Source organism: Cucurbita pepo, chromosome LG01, assembly GCF_002806865.2.
Source record: "Cucurbita pepo subsp. pepo cultivar mu-cu-16 chromosome LG01, ASM280686v2, whole genome shotgun sequence".
Taxonomy (NCBI): Eukaryota; Viridiplantae; Streptophyta; class Magnoliopsida; order Cucurbitales; family Cucurbitaceae; genus Cucurbita; species Cucurbita pepo.
Window position 1 is genome coordinate 11031197 of NC_036638.1, and position 12478 is coordinate 11043674.

The following is a 12478-nucleotide window of genomic DNA, read 5'->3' on the forward strand; positions in this document are numbered from 1 at the left end:
CGTCAGTCGTACAGGTGTGCCTTGCCTTTACCAGGAAATGATGGAGCACACTGCCTGAGTATTTCGAAGAATACTCAGTAAGTGACCCCACTATAGGGGCCGTGATATTGCAAACACATGCAAGCCATGCTCTAGGGATTTATCATTAAAAACATCATAGGGGTGGCCTACAGTCAAAACTAAATTAGATGTTTAGTACTTTCCTATACGCGACCCACACGTGCGAGCGTGAATCTCCAGACGGTTCGCACCCCCCTGGACCCATCAAATCGAGCTAGCTGTCCGTAGCGACTTCTGGATGTAGTAGATCCCTAAGTGTCATGTGCAGCATGATGATGATCATCATCGTAATGTACGCGTCCATACTCATCGTTGTAAAAGGGGAAGTAGTCCGATGTTTATGTACACAGAGAATGCATGAGGTCTCTATGGTTTCTCATCTTTAAAACGTCTTTATGACGCAATCCTAATTCCATCGTTATATGACGGTGAGTAATATATGTACATTAGTCTTCATACTTTCATTATCATTGACATTAACAATGGTTGTGGGTTACTCTTGGGGAATAGTTTGGCTTGGAGTAGGTCCCTATTGTGTCTTAGTCTCAGGGACCTGAACAAGAGGTTGGGTCATTCCTACTTCGGGTGCTCCTTCCGTAGAATTTTCGGAAGCTAGCCTCTAGCTTTGGCGTTTTGTAGCAGTCCCCTTCTTAGGTGCCATGTCCCTGACTTCTCCGGTAAGAACACAAAATATAGTAAATTAAGGACCGGATTAGTCCATGGCCCTCACTCCAAGTTTGCTCCCATTCACGATCAGCTCCTAGTTACCTGAAAAAAAATAATAAACATGTGAGTAAAACTCACTAAGTAGCCTACTTGTAGGCTCTTATTTGTGACCTTGAGTTAGGATATGACTTCTTGTTACATTTTCAAGAACTAAAATTTAGAGGTTATCATGTCGTGCCTCGTTTATTTGCCTTGAAAACTTTTTCAATTTTTTTTTTCTCCCCGTGGACGCATGAGTGTTGTGGTCATAATTGTTGTATCCTGCTAGCAAATCGTGAGGTAGAACATCTCATTTAGGTGGGAGAAATGGTAGGCCCACCATAGCATCTTGCCCATGATACATATTGTAGGGCATCTCACCTAAAGAGGAATAGAGGCCTCGTGGTGCACCTCGTAATGGGAGACAAATGGTTACTTCAGGCATGGGTCATAGCAAAATGTTAAGCATGTTATTCACATAGTCTTAGGTGTTTTCTTGGATTTTTGATGAACCTAGGTTTATGCATAACATTTTGGGTTAGGCTTGTAACTCTAAAGGTCTTCCCTAGGAATAGCCTAACATGATCATGTGAGCGTAGAACCTTATTAGCACGTTCCTTAGGTCGTCTATCTTCGCAGCCTGCTTCAAAAATGAAACTTAAGTATGCAGAAATCGATTGGGATAGGTCTTGTCTGGTGAATATCTTTGTAGCCTCGGATTGGATTTCAAGCACTCCTTTAAGCTTCCTTCAATGGCAGACAAAGTAGGGGTAATAAGATAGGCCGTTTTGGAAGCTTTCTTCCTTCACCAAACTTATGGGTAATCTTTCTTAGAAAATGTAGGAATAAGTTTGGAAAGGAAAGATGGATTGTAGCTTCTGAATTTGAGGTTAATCCGAGAACACGATACCGAAAATCTGAACGCTCTTAACTCACAATTGAGGTCTCGATTGAACTCGTTTCCAACTCCTATTAGTTGTCCCTGCTCCATAATTTATAGATGAATGATCCACCACCATTGAAACGTCTAGAATCGCCACAACTTCATTCTTGAGTTTTTTAGATTATTCATCGGAACTATCTACTTCAACCAAGGCTTTACCGACCTTGGTTTTGAATTTTAGCCGTTGGATTTGATGAGCTGTGAGTGTTATAGATCATATCCACTTTTGGGGGAGATCCAACGGCTGAGATTTGAGATTCAAAAGATTTTGTGCAGATGGTCATGGTGGATAATCTGATCCTTGTCAGAGTAGCATTTTCGTAATTATCTATTCTTTCAGGGGTATTTTAGTAAGTTGTCGTTTTATATTATTTAAATATTATTTTCTTGAAAAATCCATAATTTTTCCAAAATTTCTTCATCCCGACCGTTTCAGGGTTGAGCATCTTAAAAATCTCACTCAATAAAATGTTAAACATCCGAGAATTTTGATAAAAATTTGAAAATTTTCATTTTCTCATTTTCTTTTCCAATTTTTCTTGTTTCTTTGTTTTCCAAACTTGGTACCAACTAATAAAAACTATAAACTATTATTATTATTTTATTTTATTATTATTTTTTTTTTTTGGAGCTAGTGGATTAGGTATTACAAATTCTTCCCTCCTTTTAAAAACTTTCGTCTTCCAAAATTTTTGAAATAAGTCTGATACAAGATTCTCATCTCTTTCTCTCTTTCCCAATTGGCTTCCTCCTTTGTGGTTGTTCCATAAGACCTGGTCTTAACAAGGACTATCTCCTTATTCCTCAAGAGCTTGACTTCCCTATCTAGTATTTGTATTAGGTCTTCCTTATATGTTAGGTCCTCTCTCACAAAAATTGTCATGAGCCAGCACGTGCGAAGGATCTGGGGTGTACTTCCGTAGCATGGATATGTAAAATATGTTATGTACCGCAGATAAGTTTGTGTGTGTTTGAAATACGTGAAATACGTTATGTACTGCAGACAAGATCTGGATCGTACACCCGACAAGAATGGGGCCAAGGAGGTGTGCGAACTGACTTGGTGAATCCATACTCGCATGTGTGAACCATGTGTAGAACAGTAAATACACCTCCAATTATCCTATTTAGAATAGTTGCCTAAGGGAATATAAACTGATATGAACCGTTCCACTCATGATTGTGTGTGTTTGCATCTAACCCCAATAGTGGGGTCAGTTACTGAGTATTTCTTAAAATACTCAAACCATGTTTTACTTTTATTCTAGGTCAGACCATGACAATGTTTTAAGATAAAGTTTATGTTTTATGAACGAGTTTAAACGCCTATTTATGCATAGATATGATTACGCCATGATGACGGCGACGACTTTAAGTAACTAGAAATTTTGGGTCATTACATCTGTTGTCCTCCGGACGTCACTACGGAAAGCTAGCTCGACTATGAGGGGTCCAGGCGGTGTAAACCTCCTGGGGATCCACACTCACACGTGTGGGTCGTTTGTAGGCAAGTACTACAAATCCAATTTTGCCTTGACTGGAAGCCACCCCTATGATTGTTTTAATGACAGGTCCTTAATCATGAGTTACATGTATTTACTTTCCTTAAACCCAACAAACGGAGTATTTATTAAAATACTCAAACCATGTGGTTCTTATATTTCAAGTAAAGGTAAGGAACTCTTGTACTGCTGATGACAGCATCACAAGCCGATACTATGACACATACATAGAATAGGTATATTTATTTTCTTAGACTTATGTTAGAATATGGTGTTTTCAATAACTTTTAGCAAAATCNCGGCGACGACTTTAAGTAACTAGAAATTTTGGGTCATTACATCTGTTGTCCTCCGGACGTCACTACGGAAAGCTAGCTCGACTATGAGGGGTCCAGGCGGTGTAAACCTCCTGGGGATCCACACTCACACGTGTGGGTCGTTTGTAGGCAAGTACTACAAATCCAATTTTGCCTTGACTGGAAGCCACCCCTATGATTGTTTTAATGACAGGTCCTTAATCATGAGTTACATGTATTTACTTTCCTTAAACCCAACAAACGGAGTATTTATTAAAATACTCAAACCATGTGGTTCTTATATTTCAAGTAAAGGTAAGGAACTCTTGTACTGCTGATGACAGCATCACAAGCCGATACTATGACACATACATAGAATAGGTATATTTATTTTCTTAGACTTATGTTAGAATATGGTGTTTTCAATAACTTTTAGCAAAATCTTAGAATTGCCAAGAATACGGTGCGACATGTATTACTCAAGAAACTTTGAGTCTACAAAACTTTATTAAACATATAGATTTTTGTATAGATTTCTCTGAGGAAACTTCTATAATCCGTATATTTTAGACATTATTTTTAAGTATTTTATTTCTTTATAAAAATTATGAGCGGTGCTTGAGTGACGTTTGACATGAGTTTTTTTTTTTTTTTTTTTTTTTTTAAGTTTTTTTTTTTTTTTTTTTCTTTGCATTAAAGTTAAAAAAGAGAATAAAGTGCTCAGAAAAGGAAAAAAATATATTCTTTTAATTAAATAATTAATTTTATTGTTTGACTAAATGGTAAATTAAGGTGATTTGTTATTTTACTTTTTTTTATTATTAAGTTAAAACGGTTTTGAAATCACTAATTCAAATCTTATCAAAGTAATACACTCTAGTTATAGAAAAAGAATCTTCTATTCTTTTTTCATATGAAACACGTTGTTAGTGTCATGTGTAAAGTAATATTTTAAAATATTTTAACAATAATATTTTTCCTTGATTCAATGTTCAGAGGAATAAGGCTGTAAAGGCAAACCAAGTTTGATTAGTATAAAAGCCTAAATATGGGGTTAGGTTTGTTCATCTTCAAACTTTCCATACAAACAAATATAGCATTGGTATAACAATGTTCAATATATATATATATATATATATATATATATATTCCTTTTATTTTAGTAATTTTCATGAGAAAATTGTTTGGAATTTTGTTTCCAGTGATAACAAAAATATATTACTTGTTCTTCGACTAATTCTACTAATCTTATATTAAGCATTTGAATGTTTTGGAGAGTTGTCTCTTAAGTTTCTCGAGGTTGAAGGTTATACTACATCTTTAGTTTGTCCATAACACAGATGCCTTTCATTCCAAGTATCTTTTAATATATTTTGTAAGTAAATAGAGATAAATGGAGTTTATTTTGGTACCATAAATTAGAAAGAAACATGTGGGACTTAATTGAATATAACGTAAGCTATAAAATGAGAAAATCAATAGAAAAGTAGTCTTAATTATTTCAGCAATTGAATCTTTGCTTTAATAATAATGAATGCAACCACCAATATTATATTTTGTAAGTAAAAAACTCTTAAGGTAATAATTGAATCTCTCGAGTAATCCTAATGCACTTCATCTCTTGGATTTGGGTAAGTGTCTTAAAGGGATGTATATGCCTTTCCAAGCCCAAAAATAGCTTAAAAAAAATTGATTTACAATTTTGGACCATTTTTTGTGATCTATGTTCCACGTAAGTAAGGGATGTTATCTCTCCATTGAGCTTTTATGTTTGCATGATATGGTATAGTTAGCTTCAAGTTCTTGATTGTGTGTTTTCACGATAAAGTGAAGTTATCTATACATAGTTGGAACTAAGGCACTAGAGCTAGGTTAGCTAGACGATAAGCTAGTTTAGGACGTCTCTCGTAGATTGAGCACCTTAAGGTCGTGAGCAACAATCAGAGGGTATAGACCCTAGTGCTCCCAGACTATGAAAGACTCAATGAGTCAAACCAAATTACCCTAGAGTAGAAGACTCACATTATGATACTAAGCTGTCCTAGGAACCAAGTAGACCTACTTAATACCTAGAGATGACCAAGTTGAATATTAGAATTTATATTTTGTGCTTTAGGTGATAGGTAATAATTTAAAGTCTGTGATTTAATCATGCTTAAATGTCGTGGCGGTCTACTAGGTTATTAGAGTGGCTAAGGGGCTTAAACACAGACCTTTTACTCCAAGGTACTCTTTTATGAGTCCATGAGCCTACCTTAGTCTGGAAGCACTAGGGTGTAGACCCACTGATCGGTGTTTTGTCTAGTGAAGATGTCTTGACCTAGGTCATTGTCTAGCCAACCTTGCTCAATCATTCTAGTACTATCTTATTATTGTTATTTATGCTCTACAGGGGAATATGCAATCAATCACATGAAGCTAACATACAATTTTTTATGTAAACATACATGCTCAATAGGGAGCTAACGTTTATCAACCACTCGAAGCACAGATCACAAGATTCTCATCCTTCTTTCTAGTATAGTATAAGACTTGAAAGCAACATGCAATTCATAATCACAACTTAAGGGCAATCCTATAATTACAACACAGCCATGTTATTCTCGTGTCCATATGCTCATTTTATGCTTTAAATATGTAGATTCTATCCACCTAAGCTTGGATTAATTGACATACATACTTATCCAGACAATCCCTACAAGTATTGTTCTAGGAAAATCTTAATGGTTATTTACATAGTTGGTCTGTGTCTTCCCGAGCTAGATTTGCTAATAAAAAGGTGCCCATAATTTCTAATCAATAAAATTTGGCAAGTAAAGATGTGTTCTTTGTGTTAAGTGAATTTCTTAAAATGATTTTATTTTAAAATATATATCCACTCAATTTTATCTACCAACGTTTCTCTAAATAAGCTAAATAAATTGTCTTTGGGTATCCATGTTTTTCTCGTTATTAAACTTTATTAAAGATATAGATTTAACAAATCTGCCATTCACTAACTTCTATAATTCATTCATCTTAGACCTCTTTTTAGTTAAAAACCATGAGTGACATTTGAAATGATTTTTTTGAAATAAATTAAGAGAATAAAGTGTAAAAAAGAACAAAAATATTCTTTTGACTAAATATTTAATCTTATATTTTGACAATATCACATATTTATCATTAAAAATCACTTTTTAAGCCATTCTAAATTTATTGATACAATTTATAGATAAAATTATAAGCGGAAAGATGAGATTCTAATTTTAAAATAATAATGTTAGTTTTTTCTTAGGTTAAATCTTCAAACCTTTGCTTTTAAGTCACCCTACAGATTGCTAAGGGTGCTAAGGGTTACCCTTGTGAAATCTATTTATAACCACCCTTAATTTTTACTAATCTAAAATTGTTACTATCATCTTAATCTAAGATGGTATGCAAAATTTAAGTCTTAAAATATCATCATCAAATTATAATTTCATTGTAAAATATAACATAGTCATTGAAAAACACTATCATGGTCTTAAATGTTTGAAAACATAATTTAGAAACAAATAAAAAACAATAATAATAAATAATTTAAATCATGAAATGCATAACCTATTCGAACATAAATCTAAGAATTAAAAAAATGCTACTAGCCTATGCACATGTCATAGTCTCGGATTGCGATGACATCGTCAGTCGTACAGGTGCGCCTTGCCTTTACCAGAAAATGATGTAGCACACTGCCTGAGTATTTCGAGGAATACTCAGTAAGTGACCCCACTATAGGGGCCGTGATATTGCAAACACATGCAAACCATGCTCTAGGGATTTATCATTAAAAACATCATAGGAGTGGCCTCCAGTCAAAACTAAATTAGATGTTTAGTACATTCCTATACATGACCCACACGTGCGAGTGTGAATCCCCAGGCGGTTCGCGCTCCCCCTGGACCCATCATAATCGAGCTAGCTATCCATAACGACTTCTAGATGTCAGCAGACCCCTCAGTGTCATGTGCAACATGATCATCACCATCATCGTAATATACGCGTTCGTACTTTCATCGTAAAACGGGAAGTAGTCCAATGTTTATGTACACAGAGAATGCATGAGGTCTCTATAATTTCTCATCTTTAAAACGTCTTTATGACACAATCCTAATTCCATCATTATATTACCGTAAGTAATATATGTGCATTAGTCTTCATACTTTTATCATCATTGACATTAACTTTGGTTGTGGGTTACTCTTGGGAAGTAGTTTGACTTGGAGTAGGTCCTTATTATGTCTTAGTCTTAGGCTGAGACCTGAACAAGAGGTGGGGTCATTCCTACTTCGGGTGCTCCTTCCGTAGAATTTTCGAAAGCCAGCCTCTGGCTTTGGCGTCTTGGAGCAATCCCCTTCTTATGTGCCATGTCCCTAACTTCTTCGGTAAGAACAAAAAATATAGTAAATTAAGGACCGGATTAGTCCAGGGCCCTCACTCCAAGTTTGCTTCCATCCACGATCAGCTCCTAGTTACCTGAAAAAAAAATGATAAACATGTTACATATTGCATGGGCTGATTACATCATTCTTTCAATACAATATAAGAGTGCAGCATGCAATTCATAATCACAACTTAGGAGCAATCCTATAATTACAACACAACCATGTTATTCTCGTGTCCATCTGCTCATTTTATGCTTTAAATATGTAGATTCTATCCACCTAAGCTTGGATTAATTAACATACATACTTGTCCAAGCTATCCCTACAAGTATTGTTGGAAGAGAATTTTAATGGTTAGTTACGTAGTTGGACTGTGTCTTCCCGAAATAGATTTGCTATTAAAAAGGTGCCCATAATTTCTCATCAATAAAATTCAATAAGTTAAAGATGTGTTCTTTGAATGTGTTAAAGTGAATTTTGCTTAAAATGATTTGAATTTAAAATATATATGCACTAAATTTTATCCACCATCCATTCTCTAAATGAACTAAATAAATTGTCCATGTTTTTCTGTTATTAAACTTTATTAAAGATATAGCTTTAACAAATCTACCATTCACCCAACTTCTATAATTCATTCATCTTAGACATCATTTTTAGTTAAAAACCATGAGTGACATTTGTATTTCGTTTATCCCTAAACTTTTGTATTTCTTTTTAGGATGGTATTCTAAACTTGTTTCTAAGTTGGTAATATTTTGAACAATATGGTCTTATAATTAGATTTTATTTTGTATTTAATTTTGGTGTTTTTGTGTTTATTCTTTTATTTTTTTTTATTTTTTATTTCGTTTTTTTCGTAGTAATTTGATTTTCGAAGCCTAAAATCAACTCATGTCAATTATTACATATTGAAATTTGGTCTCTAAGACCCAGTAAAATTCCTTTAGTTAAAAATTAAAATTAAAATTAAAAAAAAAAAAAAAATTCTTATTGAGATTCAAGTATTGCAGCATATCACTCTTCTCAGATTTAAAAAGAGTTAAAATAACAAATGATTACTCAAATCTAATTCTAGCTTCATGTGAACTAAAATTGAGTCATGGCATGAGTTGTGCCAAATATGCATATGCTCTTATGCATTGTCTATTTTCTTCGATGTTTTTAATTTTTTCTCTCTCTTATCACGTTAACTAATTACCGGTGGCATGACTAATTTTTAGTTGTCTTATCTTAGTTTGGGTTAGACAATTTAGATGAAATTATATATATGCTCGATCCAAGTTTTATTAATCATTGCATTAACTTAATTTTTAGTAGGCGTGCCCTCTCTAAATACCTACTTATTGCAGCATTTTATGTATGACCTCACTTAGATTTTGCATTTTGTGTGTACATATACATCGGGTTACCTCCTTATTTATGATGATGATCATCATCATGTCTCGCATGATACTTAGAGGTATATTGTAACAACGTAAATTTTTTTTTTTAATAAAATGACAAATAAAATAAAATAAAATTAGTTAATTAATTATAAAAAAACAGAGAGAAAATTATTGCGAGGGATCTCTTAATCAATCTTTTGAAACCTTTACTAGTTCCACTAAGAAAAAAAGAAAGAAAAAAAAAACATAAATGCCTATCATCGTATTTACAAGGGTATTTACAAGGAGATGCTGACTATAGATTTAATCGCGAGATAGAAATATCAAAGTTTTATCTCACACTTCCTTCTCTTTTATCAAATTATTTAGATTTTAGTTGATATTTTAAGTGTTTTAGAAAATATGTCAAGATCAATAGTATTTAAAAAAAAAAAAATCATTAAAATGGGCCAAAAAGCCATTGCTATAACATTTTTTAAAAAAGAAAAAAACAGATATATAGAAGAGTAAACATTAGGAACAAGTAAAAGAAAAAAAGAAAAAAAAACATAAACATAAAAAAGAAAAGATCTCAAAAGTGTTAAAAGGTTTTAAAAGCTTTGTATAGAAATAATATTATAATATAGAAACATTCCAGACTTCATTCATGGAAAGATTCTCATGTTTGGCATGAAATCTAACACATGGACCCTTCTAAATTAGAGGAATAATTTTGGAGAAGTTCGAATTTGAAATTGATGTCATGGATTCACATAGGTTGACTTGGATACAAAGGACAAAATCGAACTTTCATTAAGGATAAATTGGAGATACCCGCCTAAACTAATAAGGTAAGTGGTCTTATTATCGGCATGGTTAGAAGTTGATGTTGTATGACGGCACATGCCCCGTAGTTCTGCACGTGTCATATGCTTGATATGTGTGAAATGTTTATGATATATGTTATGATGTGATGTGTTTAACAATATGTTTGAGATTTGATATGTGAATGATATGGTATATGTTATGGTACGATCCATTTGACGATATGTTTGAAATACGATCGTGAATGATATATATATATATATATATAATATGCGAATGATATGATATATGTTATGGTACAATGCGTTTGACGAAATGATATGACTATGATATGTTATGTGAATGATATGATATATGTTATGGTATGATGCGTTTGACAATACGACCCATATTGTGATATACTTTATGATATGATACGTGTACGATATGACATGATATGTTAGGAGACACGATATGTTTATGATATGATACACGTGACATGATAAGATGTATGATATGAATGACATGCAATAAGATGTTTTGACATGATACACAACCCTGAAATCACATGAAAAGTTATGATAATGATATGATATGATACGATATGAAGGAAAACGCTAGAGGGGTTGTCATACATGATAATGAAAAATGAAAAATGTTGGAACCTCATGTATCATGGTGTGTTCATGCGTCGAGGGATACCACCTTTTTACGATGGTACAGACGTGTATAGTACGAGACAGGAAAATGATCATTATGGTTCTCATAATGTTGCGACGACCAGGAAAAAAACAATCATTATGTTTATCGTAATGCTGTGACGGTCAAGCACGGAAACGATCATTATGTTTATCCAAATGCTGCGACGGTCGCTATTCCGAAACAGGTGTCCAGCATCAACAACTACTAGAGAATGTAAACCCGACAAGAAAAGGGCCCAGGAGGTATGCGAACCGACTGGTGGGTCCATACTCGCACGTGTGTTGACCGTGTGTAGAACAATAAATATACATTCAATTAGCCCGTTTAGAATAGCTGCCTAAGGAATATAAACTGATATGATAAGTACCACTCATGATTGTGTGTGTTTTCATCTAATTCCAATAGTGGGGTCACTTAGTGAGTATTTCTTAAAATACTCAAACTACTTTTATTTTAGATAAAGGCAAGACACTCTTGTACGACATCACAAGTATTTATTTACATAAGATACATGTATTTATTTTCTTAGACATAGGTTAGAAAACGGTGTTTTTATCTTTAATGTTTATTTGTTTTATTTAAAAATTTGTTATGTCGTTTTAAAGACATTTTCAAACACGTCAGTCTATAGCATTATTTTATGTTGAAGTTTTAATTGATTATTTCCGCACAAATGAGTATGTTATATATACAATAGCGACTTTACACTAAAAAATCTAGGGTCATTACAGTAAAATAGCCGAAGTGACATCTCTTCCATGCCAATGCCATTGAAATAAGAGAATCTCTATGCCCAATAACCTTTAGCAAAATCTTAGAATTGCTAAGTATAGGATGACATGTATTAGTGAAGAAACTCTTTGTCTCTAGAACTTTATCAAAGATATAGATCTCGATATAGATTTGTTTGAGAAAACTTCTCTAATCCGTCTATAGACATTATTTTTAAATAATTTATTTCTTTATAAAAGCATGAGTGACACTTAAGTGACGGTTGACATGAGTTTTTTTTTGTATTAAAGTTAAAAAGAGAATAAAGTGCTCACAAAAGATAAAAAATATCCTTTTAACTAAATAATTAATTTTATAATTTGACTAAACTAAATATAAATGAAGGTGATTTGTTCCTTGCATTCAATGCACGTGAAAAAGGAATAAGGGGTAAAGAAAAACCAAGTTTGATTAGTATAAAAGACTACATATGGGGTTGAGGTTTGTTCATCTTCAATCTTTCCTTACAAACAAATATAACATTGGTATAGCAATGTTTATTCCAACCCTTCAAGCTTCCATGGCTAAGTATGAAGCAAGTGAGATGATGAAGAAGTATCCTAGAAATGGGGATGATGTTCAACTAAAATCTTTTATTGTTCGAGATTCAACTCAAGTCAACGATCAAGGCAAGATATCGAAAATCCAAAAAGATAACAAGAATGTTGTGCTCAAGCTTAGTTCAAATACTCACCCAAAGACATTTAAGTTGCAATTTAGTCGAGAGCAGATGAAGGAGATCTTTAGATATCATGATAGCGACAAAGATGGTTTTCTCAATCTAAGGGAGCTAACAAAAGCTTTTGCTTTTCTAGGCTCAATTATTCCATTTGAGAAAGCTTCCTATGGCATGACATATGCTGATGCAAATAAAGATGGCCTTATCAGCGAGGCTGAACTTGACAAACTCGTTGATTATGCCTAG

General features: G+C 33.5%; 1 protein-coding gene across 1 annotated transcript; it reads left to right on the plus strand.

Moving 5' to 3' along the window:
- The first annotated feature begins 12046 nt into the window (after positions 1 to 12046).
- On the plus strand, positions 12047 to 12478 carry LOC111793201 (calmodulin-like protein 1). Its single transcript, XM_023674981.1, has one exon. The coding sequence runs from the start codon at positions 12047 to 12049 to the stop codon at positions 12476 to 12478; it is 432 nt and encodes a 143-aa protein (XP_023530749.1).

What these genes read in the sequence shown, in the direction of transcription:
- LOC111793201 (XM_023674981.1), top strand. Translation starts at nt 12,047, where the DNA reads ATGTTTATTCCAACCCTTCAAGCTTCCATGGCTAAGTATGAAGCAAGT.